General features: G+C 31.5%; 1 protein-coding gene across 3 annotated transcripts in view; it reads right to left on the bottom strand.

The window, feature by feature from the left end:
• The window catches only part of LOC145293024 (peroxisomal ATPase PEX1-like), a 69,369-nt gene that overhangs the window by 17,306 nt on the left and 33,582 nt on the right, over positions 1 to 18,481 (bottom strand). For all 3 annotated transcript variants that reach the window (XM_080139313.1, XM_080139312.1, XM_080139314.1), the window contains 8 exons: positions 18,216 to 18,444; positions 15,390 to 15,613; positions 11,450 to 11,608; positions 10,137 to 10,291; positions 7,717 to 7,894; positions 3,357 to 3,565; positions 1,997 to 2,131; positions 1,055 to 1,119 (listed from right to left, as the gene is read on the bottom strand). In XM_080139313.1, the coding sequence (XP_079995439.1) occupies positions 1,055 to 1,119; positions 1,997 to 2,131; positions 3,357 to 3,565; positions 7,717 to 7,894; positions 10,137 to 10,291; positions 11,450 to 11,608; positions 15,390 to 15,613; positions 18,216 to 18,444 (1,354 nt within the window). The remainder of the gene's footprint in view (positions 1 to 1,054; positions 1,120 to 1,996; positions 2,132 to 3,356; positions 3,566 to 7,716; positions 7,895 to 10,136; positions 10,292 to 11,449; positions 11,609 to 15,389; positions 15,614 to 18,215; positions 18,445 to 18,481) is intronic.

Raw genomic sequence — 18,481 nt, forward strand, 5'->3', positions numbered from 1 at the left:
TCCCTTTGTTGATTACATGATTTTTTTTATGGATGTCTAGTGTGAATGCTGACCACCAGGAAATTATCCCCCCCCCCATGTTTTAATCAAAATGAAATATATCCATTTATATAAAGTTAAAGGGATTGAAATTTTGTTAGAAAACCAAGTCAGTTTTAATATTTTGTTATTTTTATTTTTTCAAATTTATACTAACCAGCGATACATTTTTTTTTTACTAATGCTTATCCTCTGATGAAAATATCTTATCTTTGAAAATCCATGGTTTAAGGATTTTTCTTTATTATAATTCCTTGTTTGAATTTTTGATCAATCAATATTTATTCAATTTTTATTTTTAACATCAATTTTTCTGGTTTCTATATATATTAAGAAATAAAAATAGAAATAACAATGTGGATTTCGAGAGAAGGTTAAAGATTATACATTTATTGAAAAATTGTACTTGCACTCCCAACAACACACGCAATCAATGTTAAGTACATCATTGGGACCCACTCTAAAAATTAATGTAAAATTTAAAAGATACGAACATAAAAGGTAATGTGGTTTTGTAGGACGCCAGAGTTTTTCACATATTATTCCTGCTCATATACTCGTCTCTTCCTAAAAAAGAATTTCCAACCTATTAAGTCTTTTACCATCTCCAGTCTTTCTTACATTGTACTCCAACAAACTCACTGCATTCGTACTATACCAAGTAACTATTAATAGCAAAATCCCACCCCTTCACTGTAAAGGTCCCCAGATGCCAGTAATCTTTCTACTCACTTTCTTTCCTCAAACCATTTGCTTTGAAATTCTATTCCTGCTCTCTGCTTCCCCGATAGTACAAACATGCAGAAATTTAAATGTAATGTGAACAAATATCTTACTGCTCAGATCTCGCCAGACCCCCACCTCAAAAAAAAAAAAAAAAAGTGACTCCTATCACAGCAACCCCTTGTGCTTCAGTTGTAATATGCCTTGTTTAGGGTGCTTTAAACAAAAAAAAAAAAAAAAAAAAAAAGAAAAAAAGAAAAAAAGAAAAAAGAAACATAAATATATATCTTACCTATTAAATGTATCTCGTACAGCTTGTTCACTGGCCCCAACAAATTTATTAAGCAACTCTGGACCCTAGAAAATAGAAATCCAAATTCAAATGTGAAAAATCAATGAAAGAGAAATGGTCAATTAAGAAAATAACAAAAACAAAATCAGTGGAAATAGAAGTTTCACAAAGTTTTGTTCCTCACAGATTGCAACATGCAGATATAATAAATAGCTTCAAGCAACAAGGAAGACTTCATGTAAACCAAACAATCGTGAGTTTTGTGCAGAAGTCAGATTCCCTCCTACTCCAAATACCAACAGCAGCAAAAGAAGAAGAAAAAAATAACCAACCCTCAAGTTCTATCCAGCATGTGTTGGAGAGCTTTTAGAAATTCACTTCGAAACTAACCTATTTCTGGCCAGGTCTTTATTCATCTCTTTCTCTAAAGACCATTCTTATCAATTCCGACCATATTTCTCTTGGTCTTCCTCTGTTATCTGATTGCTATCTCAGCTGTTCTACATAAAAAAAAAGCTCTGTAATTTTTTCACTGTGCCCATACCATCGAAATCTCATGTCCTTCACACATCTCTCTCTATGCTGTTGAGATTTAATTTTCCTATAAGGTCATCAGAACTAAGTCAGTCTTTAAGACTCACACCAAGCATAAATTGTATCATTCTAATATCATTCTTCTCTATGCTGCATGGCCAGGTTTCTCTTCCATACATCACACTTCGTACACATGTTTGAGAGACTCAGTACACCAGAAAAAAAACAAACCCATCATACAACAAAATGACCCAACAAGGATTGATGTGGCTGTAAAACCACCACCAACAACAACAACTGAGCAGCTGTAATGTAATGCCATTTGTAACTGGATATAAAATGGAAATAAATATTTTATCTTTAAAAACTGATTTGTGCTGAATGATTGCAAAGGAGGCAAGAACTCACCTTGACTGTTATAAAGTTCATGTGGCATTCTTTGGCCAGAGCTGCAACCAACAAGGTTTTGCCTGTTCCAGGCGCACCAAACAACAAAATCCCTGTTCTTATCCGAATCGGACATTTATTAAATAATTCTGGAAACTGAAAACAGAAATGTAAAAACAAGATACTTGATCAATTAACAAAGAATTTTAAATTATAAAAAAAATTAAATGGACTGTAAATAAACAGCATTTCATTTTTAACTAGCAGATCCGTGCATGGACGTTGCCCAGGAAAATTTAAATAACTAGCAAAAGGGATTTTGAATAATAATGTCAATACATAAACACTGGAAGGAAAGTACTATTTTGCGTGATTAAATCTATTTTGTAAATAATGTAATTTATATTATTCATGAGTGCCTGTATCTCCATGGTTACTTTCTTGTGTGAAACCATGATTACACTAGATTTTGTTGCTGATTAGTAAAAACTGACATTTTGCTAGCATGAACCAGTACACAAATGCTCAGCACTCGTATATGGAGCAACTATTCCAATGATGAACATGCACCCTTTTTCTTTCATTAAGTAAACAAAAAGTTTTAAGCATGTGTTAGTATGTAATATTGCATTAGGTTTGAGTCTAAAATAAAGTGTAGTGGACGATTTTTTATGCATATTCTAAGAACATCATTGATTTTGGATGTTTGTCTATTATTTGTAATCTAAAAACAAAAGTTTGCAAAATCTTATTTATCATGAATGTAATTGCTGATAGATGTAGTGATTTATATGAAGAAAGTAGACAGTGTAATATAAAAAAAAAAAAATAAAATGTCTCTAATTATATTTCTAATGCGTTTCTCTCACAGTGTTTTGGAATGAATGATAAGAATTTATTATTCTTATTCCTGCATTGAAATTACTCAGCAAAAAGAAAATGGCGGAGTGAATAAAATATAAAAATTGGTGAATTCAAATAAAAACTAACATTTTTTTTCAGAAAACATGTCATAAGCGACTAAGCATGTATGAAGCAAAATTCAATATGAATCTTTTGTTTAAGGAGCTATACTAGTCAAAGAAATAGGGGAAATTCTCACTTTATTTACAAGAAACATTTTCAAAATCTGATTATATATAATATTCCAGGTGTAATTTTGTTCATAGAGGTTGGATAAACACTCCTGTAAATGTTCATACAATAATGCTCATTAACAAGTAGAGCCTTGTATTTATTTAGCATAAATTTATATTAACATATCTTGTTGCACATGTAAAAATATGATTTATAACTAGAACCAAAAATGGCCAAGTCTCAACAGGCAATGACACTGCCATTTTTGGCTTAGTCCGTAATGAAAGAGAAATCATCTTCTTACCTTTGCCGGCCAAACAAAAGTTTCTATCATTAATTCTTTCACTTCGTTTAATCCGCCAACATCTGACCAGCCCTGCGTTTCTGAGTTGTGAAGCTCAATCCCTCGGAGAGAAAGAGGAGAGAATCCAACAAATGCAGAATCAAAATCTTTTTGCTGCAACATCAATTCTGACATGTCAAGTTGTAATTTGCAGCCAGTTGCAGAAAAATCTGAAAAAAAAAAAAAAAAATCAAAGTGAAAATCAATTATTGATTGTCTAGAAAATTAATCAATAACATCCCTACTCCTCCTTTTCAAATGTAAAATTTTTTACACCACATCAAACCTTTTTAGATCATTTTGTGCTATAAAATGTATTTATTTGATATAATAGAAAGTTTGTAGCCTAGTGGGGGGATGCTCTTTTCTCTTCCTTGCAACCTCTTTCCCACAGAAGAGACGTTGCAAGCTTGTCTCTGCTTTATTGTTATTTCCATGGCAAGTGCTTGTCTGAGCTCTAATCTATGGACCCCCCCCCAAACTTTCATGAAAAACACTTGTCTATCTGAAACCACTGTCAATAATTTTCCCCACTCTTTATCTGTGCCTAAACCAAAACGTAGATGCCATGAACAAAACTTCTTTCTTAGAACTGCATACCTGTGGAACTCTCTTCTGTTTACCTGTTTTCCATCTAACTACAATTTGGTTGTCATCAAGTCCAACGGAAACAAATTCTTGATGAACTGTCCCCTTAAGTAATCCAATTTACTAAATTTCCACTAATAATGATTACTATATTATCCTACTGACTACTGTACAGTCAGTAACCCTTATCCTCGAGTGGTCCCCGGGCCTTGATAAGTGGTGACTCCTCTGTAAAAAAAGAAATATATAAAAAAATATACAATGTTACATGTTATGAGTAGCAGGCCTACAAAGGGGGGAAATGTTTAGCTAAGAGAAGAAATCACCCAAGAAACTGGCGTATTTCTTGCAAGTAAAATTTTTGTTTCAAACAAACTATGGCTGTTCTAAGTAACTTTGCAAAGCCTGCATCATAGAAGCTGATGGCTTGTCTGGCTTTTGTTGCTCACACAAAACCTAAACTGCAACTATCAATGAGAACTTGAAAACTTAACAATTTCATGAGAGGGATACCATGGACCAAACTAAATGGCGAACACATGTCTGAGCAGCTGCCAAAAGACAGACCCATACAAGCTATGAAAACCTGCCTACAACTGAATAAGAAGATTCCTGTATTTTTTTTTTACAGTCGATTAGAATATGTTTGTCTGTGAGTAATTAATTGTAGAAGGTGCATTGAGGTGCAACAACTTTGAGTAAATTTTGTGTGTTTGATATATATGCCTGATTTTGCTTATTACTAAGTTTTGTACTCAGTCAGTCAGCAGTTCCAAGTTTTCTCTTTGATATATCCCACAAAAGGAATATATTCGTTTGAAGTAGCTGAGTGGGTTTTGCTACTATTAGAGTAATAATCTGGTGAGTTGCCTGAATGAATGGTTGTTTGTGGTTAAAGCTGGCATTCCTGGCATGAGGCTTGTGTTGTCCCTTTCGACATCTGTCTCAGGTGGCTTTACCAGTCGGTATGGCTTAACCAGCGAATCATATTTTTTGAAGGAGGAAAAACCTGGATGTACTTATATGTATTACTTCATTCTTCCAAATGTTGGTTGATGTTTATACAATTTGTTTGCAAACAAGATCCCATATTGTTTGCCATTTTCTTTTCATGTTGTGCATGATCTTAGTTTTATAATCTGCATATAGAAGAAGTTGAAGAACTGTTATTCACTTAACTGCTCCTTTTGTATGTCAGCTCTTTGATTGCCTCTAATACTCGCATGGTTGAGAAGCCAGGCTAGGACTATTACACTGCTTGTGACACTTTTTCAATATTTCATCCTCTCTCTTTTAATCACCGTCTGGTTAGACAATAAGTCTGACAAAGTATTTTACCTTACTTGAGTACAGGGTTCGTACTTATTTTCAATGTCCATTCTCAGAGTTTTTCAAGACCTTCTCCTAACAAAATTCAATATGTACTGGTCAAAACTTTATGTGTATATGTATATACATGTTAAAAAGTTTGACTCATGTCCAGGTAACCTACATCTAAAATTTCAAGTGTTTAGACCCAAAATTGGTGGAGGAGTTTGGTAGAGTCTGCAAAGGTCAACTCTTTCAACTTTGACCTCTTGGCAGCCAAAATTTCGCCGCAAAACTGATTAAAAAGCGTACTGCATGTCTGAATACCTTTTATGTAAAATTTCAAATGTTTAGACCAAATGCACAGACAATTTCACGTTTATAGATATATAGATATTTAAAAAATATATTTTAATGGTATGCTTATTAATATTTAAAAAATAATTTAATAGTATTTATTTCAATTATTTTTTTAATATTTTGACACAAATTTTTACTGAACATGCAGAATATGATTTTCAAGGCTTTCTCAAGACATTTTCAATATTTTCAAGGATATTTCAAAGTAAGAATGGAAAAAAGGCCTTTTTCAAGGTAAAAGTCAAAATTCAAGGACTTTTAAAATCTGTACGAACCCTGGCCTATCTCACCATTTCTGGTGATATTTTTTGCATGTAATTCAGTTGTGTAGATTTGTGTCTGGATGTGTATAGGAAGTGGTTTTTTCTGAAGGAAGCAACATAAATTCAGCTGGAGGTTAGACAGTAAAAAATTCTCACCAAAATCATTATAATTATTTATTTGAAAGAATTGTAATGGCTGCTAAAAGGTGAAAAAAACAAAAAAACAAAAAACAAAATTAATACCATGCTTATTCACGTTTGTATATATGTTATTACCTACCGTGCCTATTTTAATAAATGAGATCATCCAATTTCCAATGATGAAATTCAATACAAAAAGAAATTGAAAAATAACTGGTATCATTGAGGTAAAAATTCCAATTTACTTATTTTAAAATGAATTATTCCAAAATCGAATTCTATTGCCCATTCGACTTAACCAATTTTAAAAGCTTAGATTTTGCATTAATTTTACTTGAATATAATTATAAATATGCATAAAATTGTTACAAATAATTATGTACTTTAATGTTCATTGATTTGCATATCAATGAATTAGCTCCCCTAAAAAGACGTTATAAAAAGACCGTTTGCAAGAGGACGACTGAGTGGTTGGCAGCAAATAGAACAAGACGAATCCAAATGTCCTGAGCATGCTGTCAGTTATTTATTTTTTTCCTAATGAGATTACATATTACATGTGAAAAAATTATATTTATTTCATCTTAAGAATATTCAGTGGCGCATTAATTTTATGATAAAAAGATTATTTTAAAAGAATGTTTGACGAAGAACTCTTTGTGGCATTATTTAAAGAGAACAATGTCAATTGGAGAATTAGCAATGAGATTTTCCTCAAACCACACAACTGTTCATTGTCATCTCCAAAAGGTTACCAAACTTAGAAAATAAGCATAGAGCATATAAATATTTAGTTTTGTTAGATACTGTCTTTTACTATTAAATTTCAGAAAATTTACATCTGGACAGAATGAGATAACTTGATCAGTAAAGTTGATGAATTCAGATCAAGGGAAGTAACTCATGCAATGATAACAAATACTTTCTCTCCATCCAGTTTTAGTATTTAAAGTGCTGGGAGTATCCCAGACTACACAGTGGGCAATACAAGGCAACATTTCAAGCCCGTCTTTCATGCAGTCTGGTTCAAAGAGTTGATATCAGATTGCATGCAGTTAGATCGCCTCTTGAGCCACATTTTCCTCAATTTACTCAGAATGAAGTTGATAAAAGAGGTGGCATGGTGTACATAACTAAACCACATGAGGCCTCGGTTAGGTAAGTTCATAATCTCAGAAATTTTATTTTGATTTTAATAATTTTATTTTTATACTTTTATAAACATATTTATTATATAAAATCAAATAAAACCTTTTTTTTTTAAAATTTCCCCCAAAACGCATTTTTATACTTTCATAAACATATTTCTTATAAAATTTCAAATAAATTTTTTAAAATTTTATTATTAAAAGTGCAAAAAATACTGTTGTTTTTATCTGTATAATTTTGTTAATTTTTATTGTATACTTTTCCATAATGTCCTTTTTTTATATTTTATTTCAATAAATCGCTTCATAATAGAAATACTGAAAAACAATCAAAGTGAAGAAACTGACTTGCGTTGTCACTGTTTCTTGTAGTAGTCATGCTGGAAGTTAGGAAGTATGTTAGTTGCGTATAACCCAAAATTCCTATAATCATTATATCAAACACAGTTTACCGATTTGACTTATTAATACACATCTCTACAAGTGGACATTCGGGTTTTGATGGTTGCTTACCTGACTGTTTATACTGGAGATGAGCATGAATGGCTCGATTGACAAGTTTCTTCAAATCTTGCACAACGAATCCTTCAGCTTTGACAGCAATTTTCTTTAAATCAACTTCTTTTATAGAATCAGGATTGACAGCTAAATTCGTTTCAAGTAAACCTTGGAGAATTTCTTCTCTGGTTTTCTGAAAAAAAAAAAATGTAGCGTTCATTGCAGTTAAGAATTTTTCTGCAAAAATAAAGTAAAAATTTGCTTGCAAATCAGTCGCATAAAAATATTTTTCAATCAGAGAGCAGAGGTTTCTTTCAGCTAACATAAAAATAATCAATGAGAAAAGGCTGATCCAAAACTTATGTAAAGCAAATTTTCAAGTGAAGCAATCGCTAGCATGAGTAGTGATTCACACATGCATTAATCTCCATGTCATAAACACACTTACAAATGTGCGAGAAAATTACTTTTGTCTAATTTGCGGTTACAGGCAACAATCAATGACACTGACACACAGAGTAGGCTACTCTTTATCAACATACACACACACACACATAGATGCACACACACACAGACACACTGCTGGATCCATACAAACACTCTCTCCATAATGTATATTATGACATGATGTTTCTTCCCATGTGAATAAAATTCCTTGTTGTTTAGAGCTGTGTTTCTTTATTGACTGATCACATAATATTTGCATCTACAGCACAAATTTAGCCCAGAAACTATTAGAAGACACATAAAACTTGAGTTAACCAGACATGGACTTAGTTATTTTTATCAAAAAAAAAAAAATGCATAAAAAAGTAATAATCTTTTGCTGCAACTGTTTTAATTGAATAAAATATTTTCATTTGATTGACAGAAAAACACAAAATGATGAACAGATCTTTCTTTTTTTTCTTTTTCACGGATTAATTATCGGCAAAAATTTGATCTAGTGGTCTTTATCAATTCGCTGTTTTAATATCTCACTGTATTACATCCTCTTTTTCCAGTAGGTTCTTTCCAAGAATTGCAGGCTTGTGGAACTATCTTTCTGCTGACTGCTTGCCTCCTACTTATAGCCTTGATCTTGTTAAAACTAAGGCCAGTAAGCATCTCCTGTTGTTACAATAATCATCTTTCGTTCTTGTTAGCTCCTTACACATCAAGTGGCCTCATGCCTTGTCTGGAGCGGTTTCCATAAATAAAAAAAAAAGCTTATCATACAAAGAGTATCCATTGTCTCTAAAGACAAAAGATTAGGGTTGATTGTTGGTTTTTACATCACGTCAACAATTGTTGAGTTATGCCAAAAGAAATGTTTAATATATGATTTGGTTGTAGATTAAATTCTTTCATTGAAATATATTTTGTAGACAATCTGAAATGATAATTCCTATTTAATCCATATATGGTATATGTACTATCAATCTGGGTCAACAGAGTGGATCTGGGAGTAGTGATAACTAAACGGGTACCACCACCACCAATTATGGATTAGGGTCTCACTATTGGATGTAGTTTTGTGTACTATCCAGGGCAAGAAATGAAAAACTCAATGAAATATTAGAAAATCAACTAAATAAATAAATAAAATAGAGAAAAGATCTTTTATTCTTTGTTTGTTTATTTGAGCAAACCTACCACCATGTCATAAAACATGGTTTGTTAACGTTTTTTTTTTTCTTTATCTGTTTGGTAATACAATGATTGACTATAGATCTTAAATAATTTCTTTTTTAATCATATCTGGTAGAAACGGTTTCTTACTAAAAAAAATGTTACTTTTTTTAAATAGCAAAACATGAAGTTAACTCCCTTGATTTATTGATATATCAGGCATGTTTTTTTTACCTAATCGACTTGTTTCATCTCATTTCATATAGACGATTGAACTTATTATAATTTATTGTTTTTATGTTGATTTTTTTTTTTTGCTCTACTAATAAATGGTTTTAAGTAAAAAATAAATTGTTCAGGAGGAATGTATTAGAACTCATTTCATCGCTAATAATTTCCAACTAATTGTTAAGATATTACCAGTGAGGTCCTAATTTGGAAACTTTAAGAAGTGTGAAGTCACCATTGGCTAGTATTACTCCTAGGTCCATTCTGAACCAGAAAAGTGGTCAAAGTCCCATCTATTATGAAAAAAATAAAATCTATCATTTACAAACTATACACCTACAAAACATGATTTGAAGATCTTAGGGATTACAAGTGTAATTCGCATTAAATAACACGAAAATGGTTGATATGTCATAAAACACTCAAAAAACTAGATCATATTTTTTAAACAGACATTTATCTGCCAATTTTATTATTACACACAGGCACACACACACGCAGGAAATGCCTCTTTTAATCAAAAAATGAAAACAATGTAAATAAAAGGACAAATGGAAGAATGATCTGTAGATGCTGTCATGTGTTATTGTACTTACAAGGTCTGGATGCGAAATATTAAGGACCATTTGAATGTAATGCATGCCTCGTGAAGTCATTAGTTTTTGGTGGAGCGTCATTGTTGATTCACTGGTTGCCATGACAGCAACACGAGGATGGAGTGTATTGAGTTTTTTCAAAAAGTCACAGATCACTGGAAGTAAGACAAAACCAAAAGGAAAAATATAAATATGAAACTAAATTTTATTTTCAAAATCCAACTATTTTTAATGTTTTTTCTTTTAAACTCATCGATATTTTTAAAATGTAAATCGTAATGACACATGGACTATGACTTTGGTATACTGGATTAAAATTTTGTTGTGGCTACATTCGTTGTATGATATTCAGTAATAGCCCTAGGAGAATGTACGAATTCATGTATTCTCCTTCCATGGATTAAATAGTTTTTTTTTATTTTTTTTATTTTTTATTCAATTTTCACCCCAAACAAGGCACAGGGCCACTTTGAAGCAGGGGGCTACTATTAGGGACTTAATTAGCGGGGTCATTATGAAGGGAGATGAGTAGAAAGATGTTTGTTAACATTACACTTGAACTTCTGCATATCATTGCAGTTGGGAAAGCAGAATCCCGGAAGGGAGTTCCAAAGACCCGCAGTTCTGGGGAAGAAACTATTGGAGTAAAAGGCTTCCTTGCACCTAGGGATCTCTACTGTAAAGGGATGAGACTTAGTAGCTTGTCGGGTTTGATAGTAGAACAGACTGGACTTTCTTGATTGAGAAGTTAGTCTAGGAGAAGGAAAACTCTAAAATAACATTAGTCTCTCTTTGCTTATTCCAGTATGGTTTAGCATTGTTATGAACTTCTCTTTGCTACTGGATTGAAGTAATATTGGTTCAAGAGGTGTATGATTCATTAAACCCTTGCTTCATTAAAAATTCTCAGTGTAAGCATTTTTACAGGAGGCATCCATTGTTTCAAGGGGGCTGAATTTTAAGATTTGATAGATGAAAAACTAAATACCTTACTTATTTCAAAATCCTTAAGAAACACAAGAATTCCAGAAAATGCATTAAATCCCACATGACAATCAAAATTTTATTTCATTTTTGTTCTAAATTGTTATTTTATATATATATATATATATATATATATATATATATATATATATTCGTCATCCGAAAAAAAAAAAAAAAATGTTTTCAAGAAAATATTTGATTTCATCAATCTCAGAATGTAAAGTTAATTGGAATGAATTTCTTACATAAAACAAATAATTTATTCTTAAAACAGCTTTAAATTTAATGCTTAGAAATAGAAAAAAAAGTAAATTCTGCTCCATGTGTACCTGAAGAGATGCGCACATTTTCCAGCGGATCCAAGTCCATGTCTGTATCTCGACTGCATAAGCAATCAAGGTCATCAAGGACAATGACGGAGGGTTGCCGCCACATCGCTTCTTCAAATTGTTGCTCTAAAATCGAATGAACACTTGACAATTTTTTACCTAGAAAAGAACAAAAACAAAACAAAACATCTTTGCAATAAAAACAAAATTAACATTGTTTTGCATTATTTGTATTCTTTCTATCTTGGTGGTTAGATTATTCATTTGGCTGACATAACCTCTGAACTTCTTTGGGTGAGTCTTGTCAAACATGGAAATCTTTCTGTCAAAATTCCGTGCAGATTTCAGAGTTCAATGAGATGCACCTGAAGAAGGCTGGAGATTATATTAACCAAACCATGAGAATAACACTTAAAAACAACTTATCCAAATGACAAGTTGAGTTATAACAGAAAACAGAATTGGCATATCTATATTAATAAAACTATAAAACAACATTGTGTGTGTATTTTTTTTTACCTATGCATAACTTTGATAAATGCATATTGTATCATATTTTTATTTACTATTAAGGAAATATTCATTGAAATCAACAATAAGAACTTTAAACAAATTTCTAAAAATCCTATTTAAAAATAAAATTGTAAACCTGCAAAATTATTTTTCTCTAAGCCCTCCACCCAGCAATACATGTCCATTTATAGGTAAACCAATTTTTCTCAGACTTTTTTTATAATATAATTATCAATAATAAATTAAAAAAAACTAAAAAAAAAATATTTAAATTCTTTTTTTTACGATTTTGTTGTTACAAATTTTAATGGAAGAACATAAACTCTTTGTTAAATATTGTTTATACAAATATCTTATTTTTCCTTTTAAAATTGTATATTTCTACATTAGAAAAAAAGTGTCTTCTAAAAATAGAAAATTTTGATGATATAAAACAGTAAAAAATGCTATACACAAGAGTAAATAGTGCTGAATAACGTTGATAATTTTATTCTTAATTAAAAAAAGGAGCTCATTCATTTATATGCAAAACGCATACTGTTATTATGGTTTATAGGTTTGTTTATTTTGTGCAACCTCTTCAGAAGAATGATACATGTTAAGTAAGCAGATGCACTGGTGAATGTATAGACATGTATCTAAATAATTTTAGACCCTAGTGTACATGAGAAAAATAAGAGTATATACGAAATATGGAGTAAAGAGCACCCCCACATCTTTTGTTAATGAAAAGAAAAAAAGGAAAGTAAATATTGACCAGGACTAAATATTATAATCTAAGGAAGTAATCAAAAATAAAATTTTATTTTTTTAATACTGATTTTACTTTTTACATTATTTAATAATGAAATCAATGCATACAATGCTCAGGTTTATTGCAACATTATAACTTATCAAAAGTGTATGTGTGTATGTGTATGGAGGGGATGGATTATCAGTAGCTTTAGAACGATTAATCGAAATTGGAAAAAAAAACATAACTTTTGGAGGCATTTTAATCAGAAAAATTTTAGCCTTATTCCCAATTCGATTTTTTTCATTTTTATTCTTGACAATAAGAAAATAAAAGAAACACAGGACCATAGGTGAGGAATCCCATTTCCAGATTAAACACTGACTCTCCAAGTTTACTTTAAATGTTTTTATTGGGAAATTATGGTAAACAGAATAAATATTCTAGAATTCACTTACATGTATTCTCTTATCAAACCTTTTGAAATGATCAAACTTTTTTTGCATCTATTTTCTAAGCATTTAAATGGGGTCTCTCTGAGAATTCATCATTAAGTATTAAAAGATTTAAAATGCATTTGTATTTATTTTGCTGGTTTAGCTCTGATCCTGGCAGTTGTCTAGTCACTATTTATATATCCTTTGAAAGAATGTTTTATTGTATTTCTTTTTTGAATTTGGCACAAGTGAAAAACGTAGATGAAAATACCACAATGAGTTAATTAAAATTTTGGATGGAATACATAAAGGGAAAACATTTAGAAGTTTGTCAAATTAAAAAAGAAATCATATCTACCTTTAAAAGTACTCTCATCTAAAAGTATTAGATTCTACTTTTTTTAAAAGTGGTTATGTGTGAACACACTAAAAAAAAAACAATTGTTTTTAGAATTTAGAGGATGGGGTTAATTGTACACATAAATTTAATGTAAAATGATACCCGATTTTTCTAACCTTTTTGGGCTGTTAACTAAGTTTTTTACTATTAACCTTGTAAGTTTGACTGGAAAGTCAAAACCACATGTAATTGTTTAGTTAACAGGGAGAAGGTGTGTCTTTTATAACTTTAAACAATGACATTTTATACTAAAGTTTCATCAGTAAATGAACATGGTCAAGATTTAAAACAAACAAAATTGGTTTCAAGATGTTTACATGTAATTGCCTAAAAAGAGAGTGAAGAATCTCATTTTTCTTTTTGGGTGAATTAGCATAGGGTGCAGAGCTCTAATAATACCTTATTCTCTGAAATAATAAAATGTTATAATTAAAAATTAGTGAAAGAAACAAAAAAAATAAGCACTGATAATTTCATGAAAATGCTGTATTTAGAAAGTACTGAAAAAATGTTAAAAAATAAAGCAAAAACATTTTTATCAAGATAAAAATTACAGATAAACGTTTAATAATTATAAAAAATTAAATATAAAGCTATTTTTTTTTTTCAATTTAAGAACAAGAATAATTTTTTCATTGGTAGGCTTTTGTCTGTTCAGTGTTCCCTCACCCCCGTAAAAAATGAAATTCTTTTTATTTTTGTGAACACTGAAATTTTTTTTAAAGAATTAAAAAATTAAAGAATAAATTTAAGGTAAATTGATCTGTTGTCAAGACATTCTATCATTCTAGAGCAGTTAAACTATATTTTTTTTTATTTTTCTTTAGGAGATAAATTTTGTACATTTATTTTTTTGAAGGGGAGGGTGCACGATTTTAAGAGATTACACATGATTTTATAACGTTGCCAGTCAGACTTATGGTTAGTGGTAAAACAAATCAATCTAATAACCGACAAAATATTTATAATTAGGATAAAAAATATGAACAATCTTTGATAGAGAGAAGGTACGGAATAATTAACAAATTCCCCCTCCACATCTTAAGAATGGTTTTCAAAATAATAACATTATTATTTAGAAACTCATTTTTCATATGGATTCCGCATTTCATACATGTACGCATATATGACAAAATCACATTGATACACTGGTACCTGCCAGATCACCAAAGTTAAGCAATGATGAGCCTGGCCAATACCAGATGGGTGACCATCTGTGAAGGCTGGGCACTGTATGTACCACGCTGCCATAAGAAATTTCCAGGTTGGTATTTGGAGGTGCATTAATTCACTGGGAGAAATGCATCCCTAGTCTTAGTTAAGAATGCATCTCGGAGAAGGTAACTCTGATGACGTCGGCAGCAGGACGTTGAATGGCCATATAGGAGGATGAATCTCTAGCAGATCAACAGTTCTATGGTATTAAGAGTTATGTTATTCGGCTGCAGCTATGCGGATGATCTAAGGATAACGGATAGGTGCAAACAGGCGAGTCAGATGCCACTGCACTGGGGAAGGTAATGGCAACCTACCCCATGTATTCTGCCAATGTGATGCCTTCAGAGAAATCGGACTAACAATGGACTGAAGTCTATGGAGAACACTAACCATGATTTACAAACATTAACCATGATCTACAGCATGAACATTCCATGATACAAAAAGAAGAAGACATATGTATTACATACACCTTTAATAAGTTGTACCTGCAAACTATTGTACGCAATATATTTATTATTATTATTATTATCATTACTTGTAGAAAAGAAAGGGGCAGGTAGTAAAAAAAAAAAAAAAAAAAAAAAAAAAATCTCAATGCAAGTAATTTGGTTGATGATGGCAGAGAGTGATCCTTACCGACTAAAGATTTACATGCAATAATTATCGGATAGGCAAGAATGGGGGGTTCCAGGAGTTCTTTACAAATGGAAGAGGCGAAAATGGTTTTGCCGGTCCCAGTGGCACCTGTTATCAGCAACATTCCAAGACAAGGACGAGACTGCGTTATGGTCGTACAACCCATCGTACTGAGTATCATTCGGAAATACTGCATTGCTTTTGTAGATTGCTCTTGTAAACCTCTGAAAGACAAAAAAAAAACAAAAAAAAAAAAACAAACAAAGAATGACATTATTGATGATAAAATATGATAATTTTTATAAGTGTATTATTTCATAAGCAGGGCTACATGGTGTTGCAAAGGGTCCTAATTTCCATAAATCATATAAATTATAGAAAAAAAAAAAGCAATCTGCTTAATATTATAATTTGAAATGTTTAAATTCATTTGGAATAAAATCAAAGTAAAAATATTCATGTGCCAAGTTAGGGTTTTAACTCACAACTTTTCTTTGTAATTACCGTGTGTTAAGCAATTAAGCTATCAACACTTTACTCTCCACTCTCTTCTTGAGAGACAAATTTAGGTCAGCTAATGAATTCTGGACTGTGAAAATGGAGTTATTTAAAGATCCTTCTGGAGGCAACATGATGTAATTGAGAAGTTAGTCAAACTGAATAAAAGAGACAGCTATCTGTTGATAGATGCTGTCTGCAATCAAGCTAGTGTAGAGCTTGTAGGTCAAAGTGAGACAACAGATGAGTCTGTATTTACTAGAGTATTGTCTTTCACTCATTTTGGATGTGAGGGTTGTCTCACCTTTTAACAGTTATGCTAGAGTGGCCTCTTCACCTTTCAATAGTCTGATGAAGCAACTGTTATAATGACTATGAAATGCTGTTAGTTACTTAAGCCAGAAATTGGGTAAGTTTTTGTATGTGAGGCCTTTTGCAACTCTAGAATCGATTCAGCTTTTGTTTTATCATGTCAACTTATCTATGGCTCTGGCATTTCAGGTTTGTTTTTTTTAGCAGCATTTAGGATCTGTTGGGTTTCTTCATTGTAGGTGTCCTCACTTTCAAACAAAAGCTGCCAATAATCCTCCAGCTCTTGCCAGTACAGCTTCTGCTATGAATTCTGAGTAGATTACAGTCAAAGTATTATATACTTATCAGAGGAATCCATTGCATATATAAATAGGAATGATGCCACAGTTTATTATTGTTGTACCATGTTATTGGGAATAAAATCTCACCTGTCTGTTTAAATGTATGTATATATGTATGTATGTATGTAAAGCCTCAAACTTTTGACAGAGGCGATGGATTTTCACGAGATCGGTATTGTTTTGAAGCTCGACCCTTCGGATGACAAATATCGAAAAATTGTCTGAAAACATTAATTCCTTCACCCTCAACTGGGCACTTTTCTACAAGGAGTTTTTTTTTCCGATATTTTTGAAAATCATCCCCTCTTTTCGATTGACTAGCCTTAATTTAAACCTCCGCTACTTCCGGTTTGGCAATGGATGCAACGGCAAAGACGTCACGTTTTTTTTTCACATTCTTTTCCTCCTTCACGGTACAGGTTTGAGCCTGCCTGTCTACTACCACTTGTTTTTTATTTGGTTCAACACACATCTCCAAACACCCGGGCAACGCTGGGCTACCAGGCTAGTTGGGAATATAAAAATCTACTTAGCTACAATTTATTTACAAAGTTATGTAGTCCAGCCAAGATCACTGTTAATATGAAACATTTTAAAATAATTACCTAAAAATAGAAATAAACAAGGAGACTAACTCATTTTAAATTGAATAATAATAATACTAATAATAATACTAAAAATAATAATACTAATACTACTACTACTACTAATAATAATACTGGACTTTTTAGCCCTTAAAAATGGACAAAAGTTATAGCTTGTTGACTTAGAATGAGTGCTTTCTGCCAAATTGAAGATAAAATATAGCTAAATTTGGGCTCATTTTTGCATTAAATATTAATCTCTATTCCTAACTGTGCATCAAAACGATACCATACTATTTAGTTCGTTGCACCTTATCATAGCAAAGGCAAATACTAAATTTCGGCCAGATTAGCTCAGTAGTTTCTTAGAAAAAGTGAAATGGACAGACAGACGAAGAGAGAGATATATTATATAGAATTTCAAAATCCTATTAAAAAAAATAATTTGGTAAAAGCAAAACAAAAGGCATATGTTATGAAAAAAATAAAATGAGAAACAAAAATAAAAGTAAAGATTCCTGATCAACACCGGAAAAGTACAGAGAAGTCGTTCGATACTGTTGTCATTTATGTTTTTGGAATTTTTGAGATGAGGATTAACAATTTATATTATTCAGACTATTATTTTCATCTTACTTGTTATATTCACAATGTTTTTGTTAGTGTAACCTTTGACATTCTTCAAAGGCATCTTTTCAAACTTGCAAAGTTTTTATTTAAAGTTGAGAAACTTTATACCCCACTGTGAAATGTGTACATCATTCTGGCAAATGTTCTAATGATAAAGAGCGTTATTTAACAATCTAAGTGAAAGTCTTCTGAAGATTGAAGGTTCAATCCCTACTAGCGGTGTTAACAATTAGGAATAACATAAACTAACACTTCTACCTGGTTATGAGTGATAAAATAAGAACAATCTACTCTCATGGATTAAATAAAAGTTTCAGTTCAAAATTCCATAAATAAATAATGGATGAGAGTAAAATGTAGAACAGTTGAGGTAGCAGGTCCAGTTCACAAAAACCCAAATAATGCTGATTTCTTATTGTAAAAAAAAAATTTTAAAAACACAATGTACAAATAGTTCATACTTGATTGTATTTAATTTGATGGTGTCCACACGTGGATCGATTTCTGTCGGAGGTAAAAGAACTGGATAAGACTTCTGTAATTGCGACACTGCCGCCTCAGCTTCCAACTGGATAACCAAATGGAGAGATTTCAGTGCATCTGGATGGAGCTCGACATAAATCAATTCTTCCTCCGTTTTCGGACAATGGTTACTTTGGTTAAAAGATAAAAGTGCCTCAACCCAATAATCTGCAAGAACAAAAAAACGCAATCAGACGAGAACGTT

Source organism: Euprymna scolopes, chromosome 14 (genome assembly GCF_053919585.1).
Source record: "Euprymna scolopes isolate OS-2025 chromosome 14, ASM5391958v1, whole genome shotgun sequence".
Lineage (NCBI taxonomy): Eukaryota > Metazoa > Mollusca > Cephalopoda > Sepiida > Sepiolidae > Euprymna > Euprymna scolopes.